Source organism: Xenopus laevis, chromosome 3L (assembly GCF_017654675.1).
Source record: "Xenopus laevis strain J_2021 chromosome 3L, Xenopus_laevis_v10.1, whole genome shotgun sequence".
Classification (NCBI taxonomy): Eukaryota; Metazoa; Chordata; class Amphibia; order Anura; family Pipidae; genus Xenopus; species Xenopus laevis.
Window position 1 is genome coordinate 11,946,621 of NC_054375.1, and position 23,954 is coordinate 11,970,574.

Consider the following 23,954-nt stretch of genomic DNA (forward strand, 5'->3'; position numbering starts at 1 on the left):
TGATATTTTGCGTTTCCATTTTTATTATTCGTGGTTTTTTGAGTTATTAGCTTTTCATTCAGCAGCTCTCAGTTGTAGGTTCAATTATCTGGTCTAGGTTCAAATTACCCTAGCAACATCGAATTGACGTGAAAATAAGCAGACTGCATATCGAAAGGCCAAGACCTAAATAAGAAAGATGAGCAATAAAAAAGTAGGAATAACAATAATTTGGAGCCCTTACTGAGCATTTGGTTTTAGATGGAGTCAATGACCCCCATTTGAAATCTGAAAAAGGCAGAGCAGGCAAATATTAAAAAAAAAACGATGAAAATAATAACGAGACCAAAAGTGCTAGAATCGCCCATTCTATAAAATACTAAAAGTAACTCAAGTGAAACCACAACCTTTAGCTTGTGGTTATGGCCCAACCCTGGGGCAAGAGCCTGCCGTGGAAACAATTTTTAATACCAAGACCTGTAACACACACCCACCATTTTACCTACCTGACGCAAAAAAATCCTGATCCACGAAAAGCTGACACCACTAAAGCAGAAAGTGCCGTTGCTGGAACACAGGACCAGTGACCGTCAGCAGAAGTTGGGCTAGGCAGAAAAAAACATGTTTTAAAGGAATAAAAACTTTTCAAAGATCCACAACTTCGACCTGCAAACCTCAGACCCCCAACCTGCATCTGACACAGCCTTCCTACATCCTACATTCGCTGTTTTTGCGGGGGTACCCAAACACCCTGCGCAGGGCTTACCCCTGGGTACTCAGACTCTAGGACTACGCCCTCGCCCGGGAGCACAGGCGAAAATGCACCCAATCAGCTTCCAACAACTTGGATGCTCCCATCGGGTGTAAACACGGCACGATAAATTATAGTCCCTTCGTGCCAGTGTGTTATAGTGACAAACAAGCCCATTTATTGTGGAGAGAAAAACGTGTCTTTGCTATAGAAGTGAATCCTTGTAGTCTCTCGCTCTATGGACTTCCCATTCAATAATCACACCAATAACATGGAATATAATTATTCTGCCGGGAGATTCTAATGAGCTTTAGTCTTCTATCCGTGCAAACGTTGCTCAGAAGACGCGTTGTGGTTCGATGGTGTGTGTGGCCAAAAGTTGTGTTGGGGTTCTTATCTGAGGTTTCCCAAGACTGTAGAGCTACACCCAGTTAGGATAAGATGTTGGGGTCTTTTTTTCGTAAATATCACTGAAAGATCATCTTGAAGGCCAAGTAGGTGAACCTTTTTGTGATGTCTATTTCGTCCTCACATACCCTGAAAGACAATCATGAAACAGCCAGTTAGCGGTAAGATTTGCGGGCGTAAACGTACTGACCTTAGTTACCCCTGACAAGCCACCTTGAAAGGCCATTTCATGAGATTTGGGCTGAAGTTATCTGATGCTAGATATTCTACTACTATGGGAAAAATCACCTAACGGGCAAAATTCGCCAGCGACGGCATTCATCCCTTCGCCACTCTTCGGCCAGGCGCAACTTCACAAACAAACAATACATTCACCAAGTTGCGATAGTTTCTTGCCACCGGCCAAACACCTTGTGAAGTTGCGCTGTTACTACGGGCCAGCATAGCGAGTTGGCACTAGCCGTTAGCATATGAGCGGAAGGTAAATTTCAATGGACGTATAGGTCTGCAGCAAATACATACACTACAGAAGCCCAGGAACCTAAAAAGTAAAATAAAGTCTGTTATATTGGCCCTACACATGAGCCCACAACTATATTTATGTGCCAATGAAGGCCCGACTTGACTATCTGTTGCGTTCTTGGCAAATTGCCAGAGGGGCTGCTGTAAGTTGCCATAGACATCACTATTTAGTGGGCGACTGGGGCTGCTTGGCCTTCTGCTGTACTTTAGGAATCCAGGCGCTATGTGATCTCAGTCCGGGACCTGTAAGAAATGTAGGCGGAAAGGAGGTACCAAAAATAAAAATGTACAATCTCTTTTAGCCTATCACCTTGGTAAAAACGAAAAACCATTGTCTTTTTGGACTTAGAAAACATTTAAACTTTTTTTTTGACCAAGTCCTATCTACTCTATTGCACTTCGCCTTCCTCTGAAGGTGCGAAGCAAGCTGATAGATAACACGTTCAGTAAAACATAAACTCAGTGAACTTGCGTCAGAACGCTCTTTCGCCAGAGCCGAAAAACACACTGCGTTAGAGTGCGAAGTTGCGCTAGGAGTCCATCTCCTAATTATGCCGGTGCCATTAGTTAACTTGGCCGAGAGTGCCAAAATGACGTTCACGCTGGCGAATTTCTCCAGCATTCCCCTTTAGTAAAATTTGCCCCTATGCGAATTAGCTGATGATTTCTTATATCGTTAGATACTCGAAAGACCATCATGAAGGCCCAAATTTAGCGAAAATGGTGGTAAGTGTCTGTTTGATGCCTAGTACCCCTGAACACATCATCTTAAGCGCCATATCGGGCCATTACGGGTGAGATTTGGGAAGAGATGCCCAGGATAACAAAATCCTATTATTGTTCGTTAGTGAATTTGGGTCTAATGTTTTGAAATACCATGGCTGTAAGACAATTGATATTTTCCATACATCTGGAACTTTTTATGAACTAGAGGGGGGGGCTGAACAAAAGCCTGGACCTCACACAGATCTATCTTTTATCTCCCTCTCTCTATCTGTCTGTATCCACCAGTTCCACCAGTCTACTTCTATCTATGCATCTCATATGATCTCTCTCTCAGTTATCGTCTCAATCTCTCCATATACAAGTCATGATTTCTTTAATTATATACAAAGAAATAAATTTGAACAAAGAAAATAAGATAACGAAGATAATTCTACCCATCTCTTGCTTGAACTTCTTTACACCCAAAGCCTGCCAGCGGCACCCAATCATTGCTGTGAAGGTGCAATTGCACGGGGCCTATCGGCGCTCAGCGGGAAGTTCCGAACCTAGGAGAAGCTTCTGTTAAAGTCCAAGATCGCCGGTACAGAAGGATCAGAATAAACGAGTCAGATACGGCAATAGTTCAAAAGGCTGGCGGCAATAATCAAAACCAGAAAAATCCATAATGCAGCAATCACAGGAAAATAGGCAAACAGCAGGAATAATAGCCAAATCCTACAACGGGCAATGAACCCGTGACCTTGTTGTCCTTTTATTTTAAATTTTGGCACCAGAGACGTTTCACACGCATCTTACACCGTGTCCAGGGTCGACTGTGGGACCACTGTCCAGGGCCCCCTGTGGCCCCCTACTTGACGGTGCCGATCGGGCCACACGCCGATGAATGAGGCACACAGCGGCGCATCCGCGAACAGCTGGGCGCACGTGTTGCAGACGGCGCTTGAAAAGAAAACTTTGTTTTTTTAGAATTCCGTATATCAGAAGAGGGTCTGGCCCAGCGGTGGACCCACCGGTATTCTTTCCCGGTGTCGCCGGGCACAGATATGACACTGCCGTGCGTCACGTAAGGCTGTATGTCCACGTGGTGGCTATGGCTGTGCCGTCATCTTGAAGCGGCGCTTGTAGGAACGGTGAGCCCTACAAGCAAGTGCCCTCAGCCTGTCATCCATACCCCTTATCGTCGTGAGTTTTTGTTATCCCACTTTTTCCCACGTTCCTCCAATCTCGCCTGGGCCCTTGCGTACCCAGACCGGGAGACCGCCGACGCTCCCCCATCACCCCAAACGCGCGCACTTATCTTCCACTTCCGCCCTCCTATCTGCCAGTCTTGCGCGACCGGCTAGATGCGCTCCACTATGCACACTCCACTTTTCCTTTTCGCCCATCACGACTGAAATTGATCGAGGCCATAAGTACCCAATTCTCTCTCTCTCGGCAGCCCCTATCTCTAACCCCTTTTGCTCTCACCTGATTCTTCCTTTAAGGGCATATCAAATTTTTATTTGTGTGATTCCTCTTACGTTATCACCAAGCCATGCCCTGCATAGCTAAGGTGTCAAGTACTCTCCCCTAAACCTTACTCTCCCCTCATACAATACTCTTCCATCATACAATACTCTCCCCTCATACAGTACGCTCCCCTCATACAGTACTCTCCGTATTTGAGTTTCATTTCAGTACCTCTCCCCTCATCTGTAGGCGTCTTCCGATGCAAGTTATATTAGTCTCCCTCAACGCGTCGGGGCGGTTGACACTTCTAATTATCATTCCAAAAAAATAAACACTTATTTTTAGAGTACCCACTAGGTCTTACTGTCGTTTCTGTTAAAATTGTCCGGAGGCACGTAACAGACAAAGCAGCCCAACGCGGCAACCACCAAAAAAGCGCCAGCCTCGAGGGCCCAACTCCTGACGACAGAGAAACCGCCACTAGCCCACCCGGCGCCAAGACCACCGGCACCAAAAAGATAACCGGCAACGACCAAGAGAAATGGTAACCCAAACAAACAGCCGGAAAGAATACGGCCCGTCGGGAGACGAGGACAACTAACGTAACCAACAAGGAGCTGGCTAACGAACGAAAACCTTAAAGAGAAAAACCCAGGCCGGAAAGGGTACGGCTAGTACGCGCTACACAGGAAGGAGACAAGCAAAGCGGAGAACGACGACAGATAGAAAGATCAGCCCATCAGATATACTAACGCACCATTTTATATTACAAGCAGCCACACCACTCACTAGCCCATGCGTCATGATACCGACTCTCAACCCCCCCACACCCCGTTCGTCAGCCGCAGGAAAGAAACCCACCACACCAACACCCGAACACACCACCACAACCACCATCCAGCACACACCACCGCCCACACGCCCCTGAAACCGCACCCGACCTCCTCCCATCCACACCCCGCCGCAATCCCCACACCGCCGCCCGGGACACCTTGGTCAGCCCCCCGTGAACACGCCGCACCAGCACGCGGCCCGAACCCGGACCAGCAGACCTGGGCTGGCCACAGCCTCTCCCTCCCCCGCTCCAGCCCCCGAGCACGCCCCGCCCCCAAGCCCGACCCCCGCCGCCCCCCCTCCGCCCCGTGCCACCGCTACCGTAGCCACAAGCAGACCACCTGCTGGCAACGTGCGCGGACCTTCGAATATCTCTGATACACAAGAGCTAAAAAAAACAAATAAAATTTAATAAAAATATACTCAACGATATTACTTAAATATCAATATATAAATTTACATATCAACTACACCATTAAAATCAACAAAATCACTAAATAATTCTTAACACACCAAACCACCTCCCACACCTAAAACACTGAATCCCCTCATTCCTTATCATCACTGACTACCCAACACTCCTACACCACCACCATCAACGATAACGCCGCACCATATTTTCCCATTATCAAATCCATCTCTAACCCACCCACACTCCAACCACTCCTCCCTCGCATACCCCTATCACCACTTTAACTAACCCATACCCGCATTCCCCAAAACACAAACTTAACTCGATCATTATTGTTTCAGTAAGTTGATCTTACATTTCCTTTAAAATTTTTCTCCTCTCCCACCTATATTCACTCCTTCCATCACCGCATCCTTTTATTTACCACGACGCGACTCATTCAATCAGCCATACTCATTAATTGTTCTACTCTACCGGCCTTCATAAAATTAAACCTCAGTTAACGTACAAAACAACATCAAACTTCAATATCTTCATTTTCTTCTACTTCCATATCAAACATACCCCATTAAAAATCTCAGTAAGCACAAATTATTTACTTTATATCCAACTATATTCTACTCTCATCACAATCAGTACATAATAACACACCAATGTAATCAATGAACTCTAATAAACAAAACTCTAAAACAAATATCAGGTGAAACCATAATCACAATAACTAAGTGTCACCTTAACTTATATATATAAGATCTAACAATCCATTTTTAACTTTTATATTACGTATCAGACCTCCATAAACTCATCCATATCCTCCTCCAATCCTAGCCATCTTTGAACTGATATAAGAACCAACAAAATAAACAAAAAGCCAATAATATCCACACACTTATTAGTCTAGTACCCCCATGAAATACCAGTACACAAAATAATAAACAATCAAATCTAAATAAACAAAAATGATCTCACCATTATAATCAAAACTAACAACCCCTTAATTTACATGACACTATTCTACTCTTATCTCAGTTCCACTACAACTTTAGTGCCCCACACCATTTTTAACTAGCCCCAGACACCAATGTTTTTAACCAAAGGGCCAAGCCACCAATTTTAACTTACCACACCCAAGTTACCTTACCCCACCAACCATTTTACTCAATCCTTACAGGACCCCCCACCCCAAAAGGAGTACTCAAACGAGAAATGTAACCCAAAAAACAAATCACTACCATGCCATATCAAGCTCCTTCTACTAAATGTTGTAATGACAATAGCTTGGGAAGTGATGGAATTCTCAGTGTTAGAAAGCCTTGGACTTGAATGAAGCGTACATGCCTATGGGAAAGCAATTATAGTCCCTCCCATCATTAGAATCAGTATCCCTATTCTTTCACCCCTAATGTACAATTATCAATTAACCCTCAAATATAACCCATTCCTCTAACTAACCCTTATCGGCACCCACCACCCAGTTACCCCACACAAACCTGCTCATCATCTTTAGTGGAACGAGCACAGAGCCCCTTTCCCTCCAATATCACCATAGGATTAAAGAAAAACACAAACATATTATGGAAACTCGGTACACAATTATACAAATTAATAGCATTATATTTGGCCTCCCTAACACTGGATGACCAAAGGAAAAAACCCTGAGTGCTATGGCCAATCGCACGAAGGTAAAATCCTCCGACTCAGAAACGGCAGGTCGGTTTCTACACCCGATCATCTACCCCCCCGCCCCCACCTAACTCCCCACCTCCTATCACCCCACCTACACCCCCTCACTCTCATCAACCCCCACTCCCTCCTACTTCAACCCTACTCCCTATACTCAACCCCCTTACTCTCCTTCACCCCCCTCCCAACACCAACCCCCCTCCATTTCTCTTACTCAACCCCTCCTCAACAAACCCCCGACTCTCCCTCTGACAAAACCAAACTCGCCCCCATACAAACCCACCTCCCCTACACACCCCACTTCTCCCCCGACATAACCCGCACGGCCCCTTCCAGAACATACCCCCAACGCCCCCAGACACTCCCTGCCCCCTCCTACCCCCGCCACGACCCCCTGCCCCCATCACCCCTACTCCGACCCTCCACCCGCCCCGTCTCCCAGCGACTAACTCCAGTAAACTATCACGTGGGTACAGTAATACTAGGAACAAATAAAAAAAACACAGGGTACCTCTATCCATCATTACATTACTCTCCACTCAATGTGCAGGAGTGCCAAGGATCTAACTTTTCAACCACCAGCTACACTTTTATTATAAAAGAATAAAATGGGAAATACCATAAATACTTGACGCCTAGTCTTACAACCGACTAACCTGCATGCCTCCCTGACAATTAACCTGCATGGACCCCCTACATCTGGTTCCATTAAACCACAACACTCCATGAAACTGCACTGACTCGGACTAACTAATACCTTTTAACCGCATAAAGCCAACAATTCATTTCTCACTACTAATACTACTTGATCTCTCAGCTCATCTGACACTCGAAGATCACGCCTCTCCTTCCAGTCCCTCCATTCACTTGCCTTCGTGACACAGCCCTGTCCGCGTTCTCTTCTTACTTTACTAACTCGCCTTATCCAGTGTTCTTACAACTGACGAGGGAATCTTCTCCCTAACCTCTTATCTTGTTGGGGTTCTTAACGCTCTTCCAGGGACCATTACATTCTCCCTCTCATACCTCCTCCTCTGAAATAATCAACTCGTATGCGTCTCCACTAACACACCTCTATGGCTGACCGTATCAGATCAGTATCTCTCATCTCCTATTTCTCAACCCAAACTCCTAACTCGCATCTCCTCCTGCCGTCCGCTATCTCTACCTGGATGTCACAACACGCTGCCTTAAATTAAACCCTCTCTAAAACTGAAATGGTTCTCTTTTCCTCCAACTAACCACAGTACCACTCCCAAAGGATCCAGTCAAGCTAAAATTCACTCATCACTCTTCTAGGGCCTTGGGATTATCTAATGTCTTGCCTGTGCATTCACTCCTCATATCCAGTCACTTACTTAAATCATTATCACTTCCACCTGAAGGAACATATCCAAAATACCATCATTTATCACCCAAGATGCTGCCAAAATTCTGTCCACCTCTCGTCATATCACGTCTAGGACTACTTAACTCTCTTTTAATTAGCCTTCCCCTCCAGAGACTGTCACCTCCTCCATCAATAAGAACACAGCTGCGAGGCTCATACACTCAGCAACCGCTCCTCTCTGCCTCGCCATTTTCTGTCAATCCTGCACTGCTTCCGCTACCTTTCAGAATCAAATTCAAATTAATGACCCTGACTTCAAAAGCACTCATAACTCTGCCCCATCCACATAAATCTTGAACTCATCTCTATATACTCACCAACCACTTACTACGCTCCTCTAACTGACCTGCTACTCAACTCTTTCTCTCAATACCTCCTCACACACCTTCGCATCAGAGAGCGTCTGTCTAGACTGGTGTCCCGCCAACGCCGCGTCCGTCTGGCTCACTCTCTCCCACTGGCGTCGTCTTCACCTCGACTCTAACCCGACGCACTTATTGTAGCTTTGAAGTATAATCCTCTTGAAAACTCGCCAGCTGTCGTTCGAGATAGCCTATCTCTTCACTCTGCGTCTTATACCACCAAATGACAAAACCACCACCATACTCTGTACAGCACTTCATCACGCCACTAATTCGATCTAGCCACTCCTCACCACATGGTTATTATCCTTCCCTTAGAGTGTTAATATGCTTCTCTCTATGCATGAGGCTTCTCACGCTTCTCCTCACGGTCGACCTGTTCATATCTCATGTTACACCTTCCATTACAAGTGTAATCTATCTGTATATAATTCATGTTATTTAGTTGATAAACACTACCTCTTTACCTATTACAGTCTGCTTACCAAAATATCGTGGCTCTACCTATAAAATACATGCTAATAATAAACTAATAAAATAATAATAAAAGATACAGCAGAAACTATGCGGAGCTGTTTATGTCCCAGGAACGAACTCAAGACTCTCTCGTGACGACTAGAGAGCCCAAACAATGCTCCTTCTAGAATGATGTCACGTGTGATTTGAAATTATCAATCTTGTGTGTACCCCAATAGTTGATAGTCAGCAGTGTTGGGAAGTAAAGATATGCAAGGATATCCAAAAATAACATGAGATCAGTTTTATCGTCGCCCACAAAAGCCTTTCTTAACAACATTAGCCGACCAACCTCCTGTCAGTACTTAATCTGCATCCCTACTCCCAGAGCAGCTCCTATTGGCAAAGGTGAGTGAAATCTGATGTAGCGCGACGGTGAAGATTAAAACGAGGCTAGTAGTCGAACTAGTGGCAGAGCGTGAGGGAGAACCACATATGAAAGCGAACTGCATAAGTTGGAATATACAAGTCACAATAAATAGTACAACAATAGTATGATTAAGAACATGTTCCATGAATATGTGAGTGTGCCATTCACAGTCGTCTAGTTTGAGTCCTTATTCTAATCACTACAGTCAAGTTGCAGCACGATGACGGCGACTATAGCGTGTATGTCATCCTATGTCAGATGTGAGAAGGCTACATTAACACACAATACCTACTTAAGCTAGAACAGCATATGTAGCTATTTGCCACACAAAGTGAAACATTGAACTTCTGCTTCCCAAATGTCTACCTCCACCTAGTGACTGTCTCTGCTATGAAGATATGAGCTATTTATCCCTAGGCCTGCACATGTCATCTATCAGCGCTAGATTATACAACCATCCGAATAATTGATGCTTCTATATCAGCAGCAATTAAGCATCCTAATATCACTGTCTATACTCAAGTTTATATACTTATGAAATGGCATCTAAGTTATCACAACTCACATTTGCACCACAACCGTGAATAAAACCTCTCCCTATAATAATAAATAATATACACTTCACAGGAGGCAGCAACTCCTCACTTAAGGCGATACACTCCCTCTCGAAGCCACTTCCTGTAACATAAAGAAAGTAGTAGTGTTACACAGAGCTGCAACTAATATATTTATCTCATTTATCTAGACATCTGTTTGCATATTACCAGATAATCGATCACACCCCCAGTTACTCGTAAATGTGTCTCGGCCGATCCCTCGTCACTTGTAATAGAGAAGAAGAAATCCTTCTCTGAAAAAAGAAAAATATCACTGAGCGTTTAATAAAATCATTTTCCACATGCCCGCACTTACCTGGCAAATAGCAAATGATTCCAACAGTAATAAGGAGCATTATGTTATTACAGGATGACGTTTTCTGCCCCCGAAGTGACCCCGTAGTGATTCCGTTGTCTGATACTACGATGGGCGAATCCCAATCCATTCAGTCTTAATATCGACAAAGTGTTTAAATAATAATATCTATGACATCAAAGAGTGTGATATGTAATCTTACTGTATGAGGCCTGGTTACAACTATATTTCACATGTTATCAATTAATGTATCGATGTAAGTATCAAATGAAGGCAGAAATAAAAAAATAGGATTTACGTCGCGGCTAATAAGAGAGTTGGCTCACAGGTCCACTACTGTAATTTGAACTGCGTGTCGTCGTGTTCCCTCTCTCCCCCATGGTAACAGTACCACTATCACAGAGAGCGATCCGTTAGCGATTTTCACAGGTGTAAGCTCGATAAATGGATATATGAGCAACTTTAGAGAGGAAACGAGCAACTCACTTGGAAAGACTCGCAAGCACGTTCATGAAATTGCTGCTACACAGTCTAGCATTAAATGCCTATCTATATCAACGTTTACTCGACGAGTGGAAGATTGAGTATGAGGAGCATTCTTTAATTAAGGAGATATTGGGGTTTCTTTATAATGTGAGTACAATATACATTCCAGTAATATAGGATATGAATTTTATACTGAAATAATAGATAAATATAATAACATAGTATTGGTATTGTATATAGTATTTTATTATCTGAGCGAATACATCCGTAATCAGTTTCTATCTCATACGAAAGCAGGATGCATAACGATCAAAGCTATTAGAGAACAAGCCCTCACACTCCGAAAAGCCAGAATCAAGCGATTAATATGCAATATAGCAACACCACACACATTCAGTGATAGCCAGAAATATGACAGACTTCTAGTGAAACCATTGCAACTGTCCACTAATTGATGGAATAGCATGATATACTAATATGATAGAGTAAAGATTTAGTGAAGCGACGGGTCAGTATTTTATTCCCGCGAGCCCTGCAGCTGAGGCCTGACTTCTTGACATCCGGCAGATATATATGACCACAATCTCCGAGCACTCGATGGATGTCGACAAATTAAGCAGGGCGAGGAGATGTGATCGCAGGCTGCAGCAGCGTGACTGATATAAGCATCATGCAACGCCTGCGCATTCTGAATTGCAGGCATACGAAGGAACCGCGTAGAGTCGGTGAGGTAGCCGAGAACGATGGAATCACCGAGACCTCAACCGCCAAAGACATGGGAGTATGGCCTCGGACCACGTCTATATTACCACTAAGTGATGAATGTCTTAGATTTCTATCCTTTAACCATGTATTCAAATAAGTATAATATCTGCCTATTGTTAAATTGATAGAATAGAAAATAAGGAATAAGAGATATACCGCTCTTGCGTGACGTCACAATCTCGCTAGACCCTTGCGCAGATAGCAGCTGGTTCCATTTCTATGAGTATACTAGTCCTTGCGCTCGTAATCTCTTGGCGATACCTATCGTGCCTCACTCGTAATAGAAGAAGATTAAGCCACAACGCCTTCTGAACGTCACTGAGAAAGTAAGCAAATAAAAATAAAAAAATAACTTTATGACTCCAAAATAAAACGATGAAATGGACTTAATGAAACCTTAAAGAACCGTCTGCCCAAAACGCGAATCAAGCTAGACGTGCTTGTGCGCCTCAATTACTATGCGATAAAACAAAATGCGATTGGATATAAAGCCACATCCTATGGTAACTTAAAATCTGTAGCACGTGATAAACTTTCCGACCTAGTTAATTGATATGACCTAAGTTCCTCTGTGATGGGTTTTCTCTTATTTGCGCTACTTAAGATCACTTAGTGGTGAGTTAATAATATAGGAATATGCTGCTGAGAGTACTTCTGACGGAGTGAGCATTGTGTCTTGCTTGTAGATATATGCGTCCTTAAGGATGGCACTTCTATTCTAGACCAACAAAAAATATAATAACCAAATGTATATTTTTTTTGTACAACCTATGATCTGAACAAATTGACATCAATAATAAACCTCCTCGGAGAATCGCAACTAGAGTACATTCTCTCTCTTCTTTCCAACACAGTGATAATTGGTTTACACTTAAGCGACAGACCTTGGGTCACAGCCCCGACCTCAGACCAGCAAAATCGGCTAATGCCCGAATAACCATAATTAATTTCTATGAAGTTCTGGAATCCAACGCGTGTTAAGATGAATTTTCGCGAGTATGGGTCTCTTATGTGTGCGGCCCGGCATTTACACGACTAAAATGAAAGATTAACCCCTACTGAAAGTTAGTGTCTACAACAAGAAAGCAACAACAGAGAATTCCAGCGCTGGAGCCGTTCGAACCCACCTGAAAGCACGTATCACACGACCAGAAGGCCTAAAACTTAATAGTCGCGCACTAAATGGGGTGAGTTTGAAGGTCTCCTAAAGGAAAAGAGGAGTATAGACGCTAACGGTGCTGACATAATCACCTTGGCATCATATATTTAATTCTTGCTCGTTGCTACTGTAACAACCCTAGCTATCAGGCAACTTGGATTGGAAACGCCTGGATGGAACAATGGATGAATGAGAACATTGAATCCAACAGACTCAAATAGGAATGGAGACCATACACCCTCCACAAAGAGCAATCCCTCAAGATAATGTACATTAAATAGGCTCGTCGTATGCTAACGTGCACATCTAATTAGAGAATAAATGTCATATAAATACCATCTCAGACATGCATGCAAAAGGACTATCTATTCCCCTTAGAGCACCCCAAGAACAGAGGTACTTCACTCCAGCCCTAGTTGACGCCGTTAACAAATCCGTTAAGGTTGAACCAAGGATAATAGAGCCTACAGGTTAAACGATGACTTTCATCCCTGTCTATGAAGAATTTAATTGCCAGCAGAAAACTATATTAAATATAGTGCACAAAAGCAAGGTGAATTATTGGGCAATGTTTTCCCCCGGCGTAACTAAATGTGGTGTTCGTTCGCACCTCTTAACACTAAAGTATATATAAGATAGAATGTTAGAAGAATAACCTCCACTAAAGATGACTGATCCTGTGAGAATAGCCTTTGATCATCCCTCTCTATGAATGCTCAATGGCGAGTACACAGACCAGATGTTGTCAGTATTTAGAGGTCTGTCAGCACAAGATATTCACATTTATTCTATGATATAACAGTTGGTCCACCCGTACCTCTTCACCATTTAACTGCTTTAATGTTGTGTCCCAGTTACTGATCATGCTCCTTTTGATGTAGATTTTAACACACTCTGTGGTCCCACAACTGGTATCTGCCCTTCCGAGCCCGCTCTTATTCTAAACAACATTAGTAATGAACTACCAATCCCAACGATAGTATCCCTTAATCCGAAGATCTGAGAACTAGAGTTGAGGAAGACCAAGATGTGCACAGTGACCAGGCCCCATACGGAGATCACGAACCAGAATGATAGCGTAGATGATCTGCGAACAGGGACATACAGCCCACGCGTCACCACTAGATAGCAGAGGGAGACTTTACCCCATAGTGTATGGTCGGACCACGGGTTTGTAAATGTGTCAATTGTTCCGTTGGCTTCGTTGAGCTCTGGGTCTCTCTGTCGAAACTTTAAGTCGGCGCCTTGTTGCTCGTCGTCCTCAAAATTACCCTATTCCAAAAACTCTCCAAGTTTACAACTCACATTCCCTTCTTATCTTTTTGCCCTCAACTATGCATCCCTCCTTTAAGAGTCTAGCGTGCGAAGCTTAAATCCAGCACATAGCTCTTAGTGTGACACGCACCCCCAGTCTGTAGAGCTAGGGGTGGGGACCAGCAGAAAGCACGACCATTCCGAGGACAGTGGCACCAACTTAAGAGTGCTAATTTTCACCTAATGTATAAAAAGATGAGTGGGATAAAAGGTAACAGGCAGAGATTACCACAGAAACTGTGACGAATATACAATAGGGATTTACAGTTAGCATTTAGTAACCGTGGTCTGCCATGGTAAGTGACTAATATTCTCTCTAGGGTTAATTGACAAAAAACATTTTAGCAACATAAAAAAAAAGGGACCAGGACCTGACAAAGCTCAAGTTTTAGGGACAATAGATCTTCTGTCTTCCTCTGTATTATATAGGAAATATTAAGCGCTAAATTCATTAACTTGCCTTTTTATTCTCTTTTCTATACAGATTGCTACAGAGCTTTTCCTGCTTTTTTTGGACTGATTTTGCTGCTACACCTGCCTGATAACACCTGGGTTTATTTTTGGCTTCTCCATTGTTCAGTCACATCCATCTTCATCTGAAACAGTGTAAGAGAGGCCAGGGGTTCCTTAGGGAGACCCCTTGGGGTGCCCCGGCCTTGGGCCGCCCCCTATTTTTTTTAACATCAGAGAATCTTCTTGAAGAGGTAAATCTTGCAATTCAACTGATTCAGCTCATGATTTCTTCTTCAGCAAATCTGCCCTAAATTCACTTGAGGGGGGTTCCCACGTGGCTTTTGTGCATATGAGCCCATACGGTTACTGTATGTGGGATTTATAAGAAGCCAATCCATCGCTATCAGCAGCATTAATAATACAAATAGGGGAATATACAGAAGGAAATAATTGCCTTTAACTTTACTTTTAGTATGTTATACGATGGCTAACTCTTAGCAACTTTTCAATTGGTTATCAATTTTTTTTTTTATAGCTGCTGAATAAAAAGCTAAATAACTAAAAAATTACACAAATTATAAAAAATGAAACCCAAGTGCAAATTGTCTCAGAATATCACTCTCTATCATACCAAACGTTTATTTAAAGGTGAACAAACCCTGTAACCGTGACTTCATTTTGCCTGATTGTGTCCATTTGTCCCTTTAGGTTTTCGACGATGGAGGAGATAACGATCAAGACATCTCTCCTGGTAATGCTCAGTGTAAATAAATCCTCTCTCAATCTGAACTGCTGTTTCCCTTTCACTCTTCTATATAAGCTCTCCTTAAGCAGCTGTCTGTCTGTCTGTCTGCACTGCTTCCTTTTATACATACAGGTGGGAGCTGCCATACCATTTGCCTCTGTGTGGGTAGAACTGACATCCAGGAAAAACAACCACTACGTTTATTTCCTTTTTCAGTATAAAATCTCCTTATTCCTGGAATGTTTGCCCCATAGAAACCCCAAACCCTTTTCTGTCTCTATTCTCCTCAGATTCAGACTGACTGTGAGCAGCATTTAGAGCCATTTAGTATTCTGTCCCTAATGCTCTTTCCTTTCACTTTACAGCCGCTGTACGTCGTCCTGGAGGACTTCAGGGAGGAAGACACCGGACTTTAAGGCCCTTGCCTCTTATTACGGTAAAATCCTATTTTATTTATCAGTTCCTACGTTTTATTACATGTGAATTCCTTTCCCCCTTTAGCTCAGTATTTAACATAAATGTGTTTTTCCCACAGAACATCACTACCGGGTCCACTTCGGCAAGAACGTCATCCTGTAAGTAAAACATAAATGCTCTTATTACATGTTGGGAATCATTTGCTATTGCCCCAGGGGTAAGTGCAAGGGCAATAAGGCTGGAAAATGTTTTTATTAACGCTCAGTGATATTTTTCTTTTTCAGAGAGGACTTTCTTCTTCTCTATTACATCGACCCGAGGACGACGCACAGAGACAACATTTACGAGTACTGGGTGATGATCGATTATCTGGTATGTAATGCACAACAGATGTCTAGATAAATAGAGAATAAATAATATTAGATTGCCAGCTCTTGTGTAACACTACTACTTTCTTTATGTTACAGGAAGTGCTCGAGAGGGAGTGTATCGCCCTCTACAGTGAGGAGTTGCTGCCTCCTGTAAGTGTCACTATTATTATTATTATAGGAGAGGTTATTATTCACTGTGTGTCTCTATAATAATTATATTATTAACATTGACTCTCTCCTTCCACAGGAAGCATCATCAGAACACTGGAGATGGGGGCAGCATTTTGAGTATCTGCGGCTGCAGAATGTAAGTTCCCCCATCACATGGGAATCCCACACCCTCACTGCCCTCAGCGTATAAAGGTACTATTAGCAGCACATATACAGACATAATTCATAACTGTCTCCTTTCTTTCCCCTTTGCTCCTATCCTTGTGCCTCCCCTGCACCCGCAGACTATCCAATGGCACCTTCACCAGCTTGCCATGACGCTCTGGGAGAGGGAGCAGAAGCTGCAGGAGGCTGCTGGGTATGTATTTTGCACTAAATACTTTCAATTACACTTACTGCCACTTTACAAAAATTGAAAATAAAGAAATTTATTTCCCTCCAAACCTAGTGAGGAACAAAAGGCAAGTCCTGCAGCTGAGGGAGAGGAGGAAGGAGCTCCTGCAGCAGAGGAGGAGAAGGAAGAGGGAGCTCCTGGAGTACAACAAGCTCCTGCAGAAGAGGTGCAGAAGGAAGAGGGAGCTCCAGGAGAACAGCAAACTCCTGCTGCTGAGGAGAAGAGAGAGCAGGGAGCCCCTGGGGAACAGCAAGCTCCTGTAGCTGAGGAGGAGGAGAAGGAGGAAAGAGCTCCAAAACAACAGCAAGCTCCTGCAGCGGAGGAGGAGAATGGAGAACAGGGAGCACCTGGGGAACAAATAGCTCCTAAACCGGAGGCAGGAGAAAGAAGCGGGAGCTCTTGATGAACAACAAGCTCCTGCTGCGGAGGAGAAGGAGGAGAGAAAAGAGGGATCTCCTGGACAAGAGCAAACTCCTGCTGCGGAGGAGGACGAGCAGGGAGAAGAGGGAGCTCCTGGACAACAGCAAGCTCCTGCTGCGGAGGAGGAGGAGAGAGAAGAAGGCTCCCCAGAGGAACAACCAGCTTCTACACCGGAGGAGGAGAAGGAAGAGGGAGCTGATGGAGAACAGCAAGCTCCTGCAGCGGAGGAGGAAAAGGAAGATGGAGATCCAGAACAACAACAACCTCCTGCAGCGGAGGAGGAGAGAGAAGAGGGAGCCCCTGGGGAACAGCGAGCTCCTGTTGCAGAGAAGGAGGAGGGAGAAGAGAGAGCTCCTGAACAACAGCAAGCTCCTGCTGCAGAGGACGAGGAGAGAGAAGAGGGAGCCCCTGGACAAGAGCAAGCTCCTGCTGCTGCCGAGAAGGAGGAAGAGGAGGGAGCCCCTGAGAAACCAACAAGCTCCTGCACCGGAGGAGGAGAAAGAAGAAGGAAGTAGATAAAGATCAAGCTCCTGAGGTGGAAGAGACCACCAAAAATCCTCCGGTGGTAGAAAGGCCGACCCTCCGAAAACGGGTCAGGAAGGCCATAATGAAAAGGCTCCGCAGGGTTTGGGTAATGTATCAATTTACTGACAATTACCCTTCTTCTAGAGATACCTCATGTTGTCCAATGCAGCTCCACTTTACTTCCTGCTCTTCTGAGCATTTTCAATCAGAACAATAGAAAGGAAGTCATACACCCTGTCTGTTGAGCCCGCAGGCTGATCACTTTGAGGGCGCACCCCATAGACCAATGTTTGGCTGCCTTTAGGGTGTAAGAGGTTGCTGACAGGGATCTAAGTCTGCAGATAAAGTATTGATTGTATAGTAGGCCAATAACAGGGGAGGCAGGTAACTCTTACAGGGCTGCTGGACATCTGGCTTAGATATCCACCTTTGGAAATGGGTTGCCACTGGGGTAATGGACTGGCACCAGCTGATCAAAGAGTATAAAAGAATAAATGGTGCAGACTCAGACTGAGATTCATAAGAGGCCCTGACATTCCATGTGTAGAGAGACCCAAACAGTCCCCAAAGGCCCAACAAATAGTGCGCTCTTAAAGCAACACTGAGCCTTTAATATCATAAAGAAACAAGTGTTTGTCTTTATTCTTATCTTAACATTTTCTAAATCTTTTCTTTTTCAGCATTCCACCCAAAGACTCACCTGCTGCCGCCGACCCACCACCACGGCCTGAATCCTTTCCTTCCAACCTACCTATCCGAGAGCGTATGTCTGTGTGTGTCTGTCTGTTATGTACAGGAGGGAGAGTAGGGGGTTGTGTACAGGAGGGAGAGTAGGGGGTTGTGTACAGGAGGGAGAGTAGGGGTTGTGTACAGAGGGAGAGTGGGGGGTTATGTATAGGAGGGAGAGTTGGGGTTATGTACAGGAAGGAGAGTAGGGGGTTGTGTACAGTGAGGGAGAGTAAGGGGTTGTGTATAGGAGGGTAGAGTAGGGGTTATGTTTAGGAGGGAGAGTGGGGGGTTGGTGTACAGGAGGGAGAGTGGGAGATGTGTACAGGAGAAGAGTGGGGTTATGTACAGGAGGGAGAGTGGGGGGTTGTGTAAAGGAGGGAGAGTGGGGGTTGTGTACAGGAGAGACAGTAGGAGGTTGTGTATAGGAGGGAGATTAGGGGGTTGTGTATAGGAGGGAGATTAGGGGGTTGTGTATAGGAGGGAGAGTTGGGGGTTATGTACAGGAGAGACAGTAGGAGGTTGTTGTATAGGAGGGAGATTAGGGGGTTTCGTATAGGAGGGAGAGTTGGGGGTTATGTACAGGAGGGAGAGTAGGGGTTATGTACTGGAGGGAGAGTGGGGGTTATGTATAGGAGGGAGAGTGGGGGGTTGTGTACAGGAGGGAGAGTGGGGGGTTGTGTATAGGAGGGAGAGTTGGGGGTTATGTACAGGAGGGAGAGTAGGGGGTTATGTACTGGAGGGAGAGTGGGGGTTATGTATAGGAGGGAGAGTGGGGGGTTGTGTACAGGAGGGAGATTGGGGGGTTGTGTACAGGAGGGAGAGTTGTGTACAGGAGGGAGAGTGGGGGGTTGTGTACAAGAGGGAGAGTGGGGGGTTATGTACAGGAGGGAGAGTGGGGGGTTGTGTACAGGAGGGAGAGTGGGGGTTGTGTACAGGAGCGGAGAGTGGGGGTTGTGTACAGGAGGGAGAGTAGGGGTTGTGTACAGGAAGAAGAGTGGGGGTTATGTACAGGAGGGAGAGTAGGGGGTTGTGTACAGGAGGGAGAGAAGGGGGTTATGTACAGGAGGGAGAGTGGGGGGTTGTGTAAAGGAGGGAGAGTGGGGGTTGTGTACAGGAGAGACAGTAGGAGGTTGTGTATAGGAGGGAGATTAGGGGGTTGTGTATAGGAGGGAGAGTTGGGGGTTATGTACAGGAGGGAGAGTAGGGGGTTATGTACAGGAGGGAGAGTAGGGGGTTATGTACTGGAGGGAGAGTGGGGGTTATGTATAGGAGGGAGAGTTGCGGGTTATGTACAGGAGGGAGAGTAGGGGGTTGTGTACAGGAGGGAGAGTGGGGGTTATGTATAGGAGGGAGAGTTGGGGGTTATGTACAGGAGGGAGAGTAGGGGGTTGTGTACAGGAGGAGAGTAGGGGGTTGAGTATAGGAGGAAAGGAAGGGGGTTGTGTATAGGAGGGAGAGTAGGGGGTTGTGTACAGCAGGGAGAGTAGGGGGTTGAGTATAGGAGGGAGAGTAGGGGGTTGAGTATAGGAGGGAGAGTAGGGGGTTGAGTATAGAAGAAGGTTGAGGGGGGGTGTATAGGTGAGGGGTGAATAGGAGGTGGGGGTGTATAGGTAGGGGGCGGGGGGGTCTAGCCATGATCCAGGGTGTAGAACCGACTGCCGTTTCTAGGAGTCAGGAAGGAATTTTTACCTTCAGTGCAGATTGGCCCCCATAGCACTCTAGGGTTTTTCTCCTTCCTCTGGATCATCCACTGTTAGGGAGGCCCAAATATAAATTGCCTATTAATTGTAATAAATCCTGTGCTCACCGCCAGGTTTCCCCATAAATATGTCTCTGTGTTTTTCTTTAATCCCTATGGTGAATATTGAGGGAAGGGGCTCCTGGTGCCTCGTTCTACTAAAGATGACTGAGCGGTTGTGTGAGGGTAAAACTGGGTGGTGGTGCTGATACAGGGGTTTAGTTGAAGAAGGGAATGGGTTAATATCTCTGCAGGGTTAATTGATTAATATGTACATGACGGGGCTGAAAGACATAGGGACACATACTGATCTCTAATGATTGGAGGGACCTATAATATTGCTTTACTCCATAGGCCACAATGTAACAGCATTTCCATTCAAGTCCAAGGCCCCTTTCTTAACACTGGAATTCCATCCACTTCCCACCAGCCTATTGTCACTATACCAGACATTTAGTATATGAAGGAGCTTGATATTGGCCAATGGCTAAGCTGGATTTGTTTTTTGGGTACCACTTTCTCCAGGTTATGAGACATCCTTTTGGGGTGGGGGGTTCCTGCTAAAGCGATTGAGTTAAAAACATTGGTGGCCTGGGGCCCTAAGAGTTAAAAACATTGGTGGCCTGGGGCCCTAAGAGTTAAAAACATTGGTGGCCTGGGGCTCTTAGAGTTAAAAACATTGGTGTCCTGGGGCCCTAAGAGTTAAAAACATTGGTGGCCTGGGGCCCTAAGAGTTGTAAGTGGAACTGAGATAACCCCTCAGAAGTTCATGCAAATCACCTGGTTTTCCACTTGTAAAATTAAAGGGGTTGTTCAGCTTTCAGTAGGTTATAGAATGGTGAATTCTATGCAACTTTTCAATTGGTCTTCATTATTTACTTTTTATTGTTTTTCATTTACCTTTTTTTTCTGATTCTTCAGAATTTTCAAATGGGGGTCACTGACCCCATCTAAAAACAAGTGCTCAGTAAAGCTACAAATAATCTATTATTGCTCTTTTTGTATTACTCCTCTTTGTATTGAGGTCTCTCCTATTCATATTCCAGTCTCTTATTCAAATAAATGAATGGTTGCTAGGGTAATTTGGAGCCGAGCAACCTGATATTGGAAACTGCAAACTGGAGAGCTGCTGAATAAAAAGCTAAATAACTCAAAAACCACAAGTAAAAACCAATGGCAAATTGTCTCAGAATATCCCTCTCTATATCATACTAACAGTTATCTCAAAGGTGAACAACCCCTTTAAGTTAACTTTAGTGATATATTGGTTTTCACTTTTTATTATTTGTGGTTTTAGAGTCATTTAGCTTTTTATTCAGCAGCTCTCCAGTTTGCAGTTTCCACAATCTGGTTGCTAGGTTCCAAATTACCCTAGCAACCATGCATTGATTTGATTAAGAGACCGGAATATGAATAGGAGAGGCCTGAATAGAAAGAGGAGTAATAAAAAGTAGCAATAACAATACATTTGTAGCCTTACTGAGAATTTTTTTTACATGGGGTCAATGACCCCCCATTTGATATCTGGAAAGCATCAGAAGAAGAAGAAATAATGAAGACTAATTGAAAAGTTGCTTCGAATGTTTGTTCTATAACGTACTAAACGTTAACTTGAAGTATTAACTTTAATATGAAGGCCCCACCTTACGGTAGAGTACCCGCACCCACACCCACATTTTTACCTACCTGACCCGCAACTGCCTGATCTGCAAACTGATCCGCGACTCGCTGACCACCATAAAGCAGGAAGTGCCGTTGCTGGAAACGGGAAGTGACATCATCAGAAGTGGGCTAGGCAGAAAAAAAAAACATTTTTAAAGGAATAAAACTTGCTAAGATCCAGAACTTGACCTGCAAACCCTCAGACCTCCAACCTGCATCTGAAAGTCCTTCCTACAACCAACAGGTTTGCTGCTTTTTTGGGGGGTACCCAACACCCTGCAGGGCTCTACCTTCGGGTACTCAGGCTCTAAAGGTGGCCATACACGGGCCGATAAAAACTGCCGACAGGCCGTGTCGGCAGCTTATTGACCCGTGTATGGGGCCCCCCGACGGGCTTCACCGATCGAGATCTTCTCGATCAGATGGGACGAAAAATTCCACCGGATCGCGGCCGCATCTATTCGTTGATGCGGTCCCGCGATCCGACCGCCCATTGCTATTCGTTAGGATCCGATCGTTGGGCCCTAGGGCCCATGATCGGATCAGCCAAATATTGCCCACCTCAAGGTGACATCGCCAAACGAGCGGATCTCTCAGTGTATGGCCACCTTTAGGAATGCCCTGCCTGGGGCACAGGGAAAATGGCACCAATCAGCTCTCCAACACTTGGATGCTCCATTGGGGTAACAGATTAGGAGACTGGTATATTGTTTTTTTTACCAATTTGAATATTCTGTCCTTTAAAAAGATCAGGGCAGATAGACTAATCTTTTAAAAAGTTCCCTCGCCCTCCTGTTATCCCAACAAAGGGGCCTCGTAAGCCCTAATGGAGGAGCGGCTGTGATTGAGTGGCATTGCACCCCTGGCCAGGGTCGGACTGGGGGGCCCGGGGCTGCTGTCTGAGGGCCCCCCTCCGTCCTCCCTTTCTGAGCCGGCACACTGCGCTGCGGGCAATACAGGAAGAAGGTGCGCAACTGTTTTTGCCCTTCGTCGGGCAGTCACTGCAGGAAAAAGTTGTGGGGCCCAATGGGTTTTTTCCCGGTGTCCCGCCGGCCCAGTCCGACACTGCCCCTGGCACTACAACATAGGCAGCCTAAGCTTAATGATAAAATTACAATGGGTTAAAAAAAGGCGCTAAATCCAAATCTAATAACAATGAGCAGCACCAGAGTCAAGAGGGAGGAGCCACTTGTCCACGTGTCAGTCAGAGATCAAAAGGAGGTGCGCTGAACAAATAAGCGGATGTACAAATTGCTATAAGAAGAAAAGGCTGATAGTGTATTACACCTTTATACAGCGGTTAATATTGCACATCAGATCTACTCACACTTAGATGCCCATGTGTTTGCCTTTTATATGGGAGCAGGGCTCGTCTTCCGTCTGTCCCCAGCGCTCACTGTACCTGTTGCTTTAAACTGAGGAGAGTGAAGTACCGTCAGGAATTGAAGAATCGTCTGCGGGTAATTGCACTTAGCGACTCTCACATGCAGTCGGCCCTTAATGAATTATACGCGCAGTCCTGATTGGTAGTAGCGATCGTCTCTTGTTGCCGGTTGTACATGTCGCTGCCTGTTGCCAAGGGGAATCCATTGCTGTAATGCCGGTTTGCGGGAGACAATCTTTTATTTTTAGCACACGGGAGTTGCGCTGATAGATGTCGGGTTTTCTTTGGATCCTTCACCGGAGCCTCTCGGTACTTCCAGTTGTCGGCGTTTTTTCCTCGTGGTGTTTTCTATTTTAAAATTGAAGAGAAACAGAAATGACCAAATCCAAAAAACCAAACAGAAGCTGCTAGAAGCAGAAAGATGACTACAGGCCAGACCAACGCGAGGGCTCTTAGCCAAGGTAGTGAAACGTAGAAATTCACTAAAAGACCTAACAATACTGGAAGCAGAAAAAATGCTGAACTGGTGTAAACAAAGGTGGTCTGAACATGCAAACAAGAGCCATACAATGCTTGCTAGGAGACTTAGAGCCCAAAGGACACTCCACATGCGAAATAAAACAATTACTTCACCACAAGAAATAGCAGAAGAATTTGTACTTTATTATAAACAATTCTATAATATTCCTCAGCCAAAACTAAAAAGGCAAATTAGAGGAATTTTTACTACAAGCACATCTCCCAAAACTTAGCACTACAGATTTCGATAACCTAAATGCGCCAATATCAGATGATGAAATAGCAGAGATCATAAAACCAATGCCTACCAATAAATCTCCAGGACCAGATGGGTTTACTTATCAATACTTTAAGGTTTTTAAGGACAACCTCCTCCGATATAAGACCA

At 44.8% G+C, this 23,954-nt stretch overlaps 2 protein-coding genes across 2 annotated transcripts; both read left to right on the plus strand.

Annotated features, from left to right (window-relative positions):
• Positions 1-16,425: 16,425 nt before the first annotated feature.
• LOC121401161 (brain acid soluble protein 1-like) lies at positions 16,426-16,992 on the plus strand. Its single transcript, XM_041585498.1, has 2 exons — positions 16,426-16,553; positions 16,644-16,992. The coding sequence occupies exons 1-2, from the start codon at positions 16,510-16,512 to the stop codon at positions 16,990-16,992; spliced, it is 393 nt and encodes a 130-aa protein (XP_041441432.1). The 5' UTR covers positions 16,426-16,509.
• On the plus strand, positions 16,978-18,292 carry LOC121401003 (protamine-like). Its single transcript, XM_041585403.1, has 2 exons — positions 16,978-17,640; positions 18,215-18,292. The coding sequence occupies exon 1, from the start codon at positions 16,992-16,994 to the stop codon at positions 17,526-17,528; it is 537 nt and encodes a 178-aa protein (XP_041441337.1). The 5' UTR covers positions 16,978-16,991; the 3' UTR covers positions 17,529-17,640; positions 18,215-18,292.
• The last annotated feature ends 5,662 nt before the right edge of the window (positions 18,293-23,954 follow it).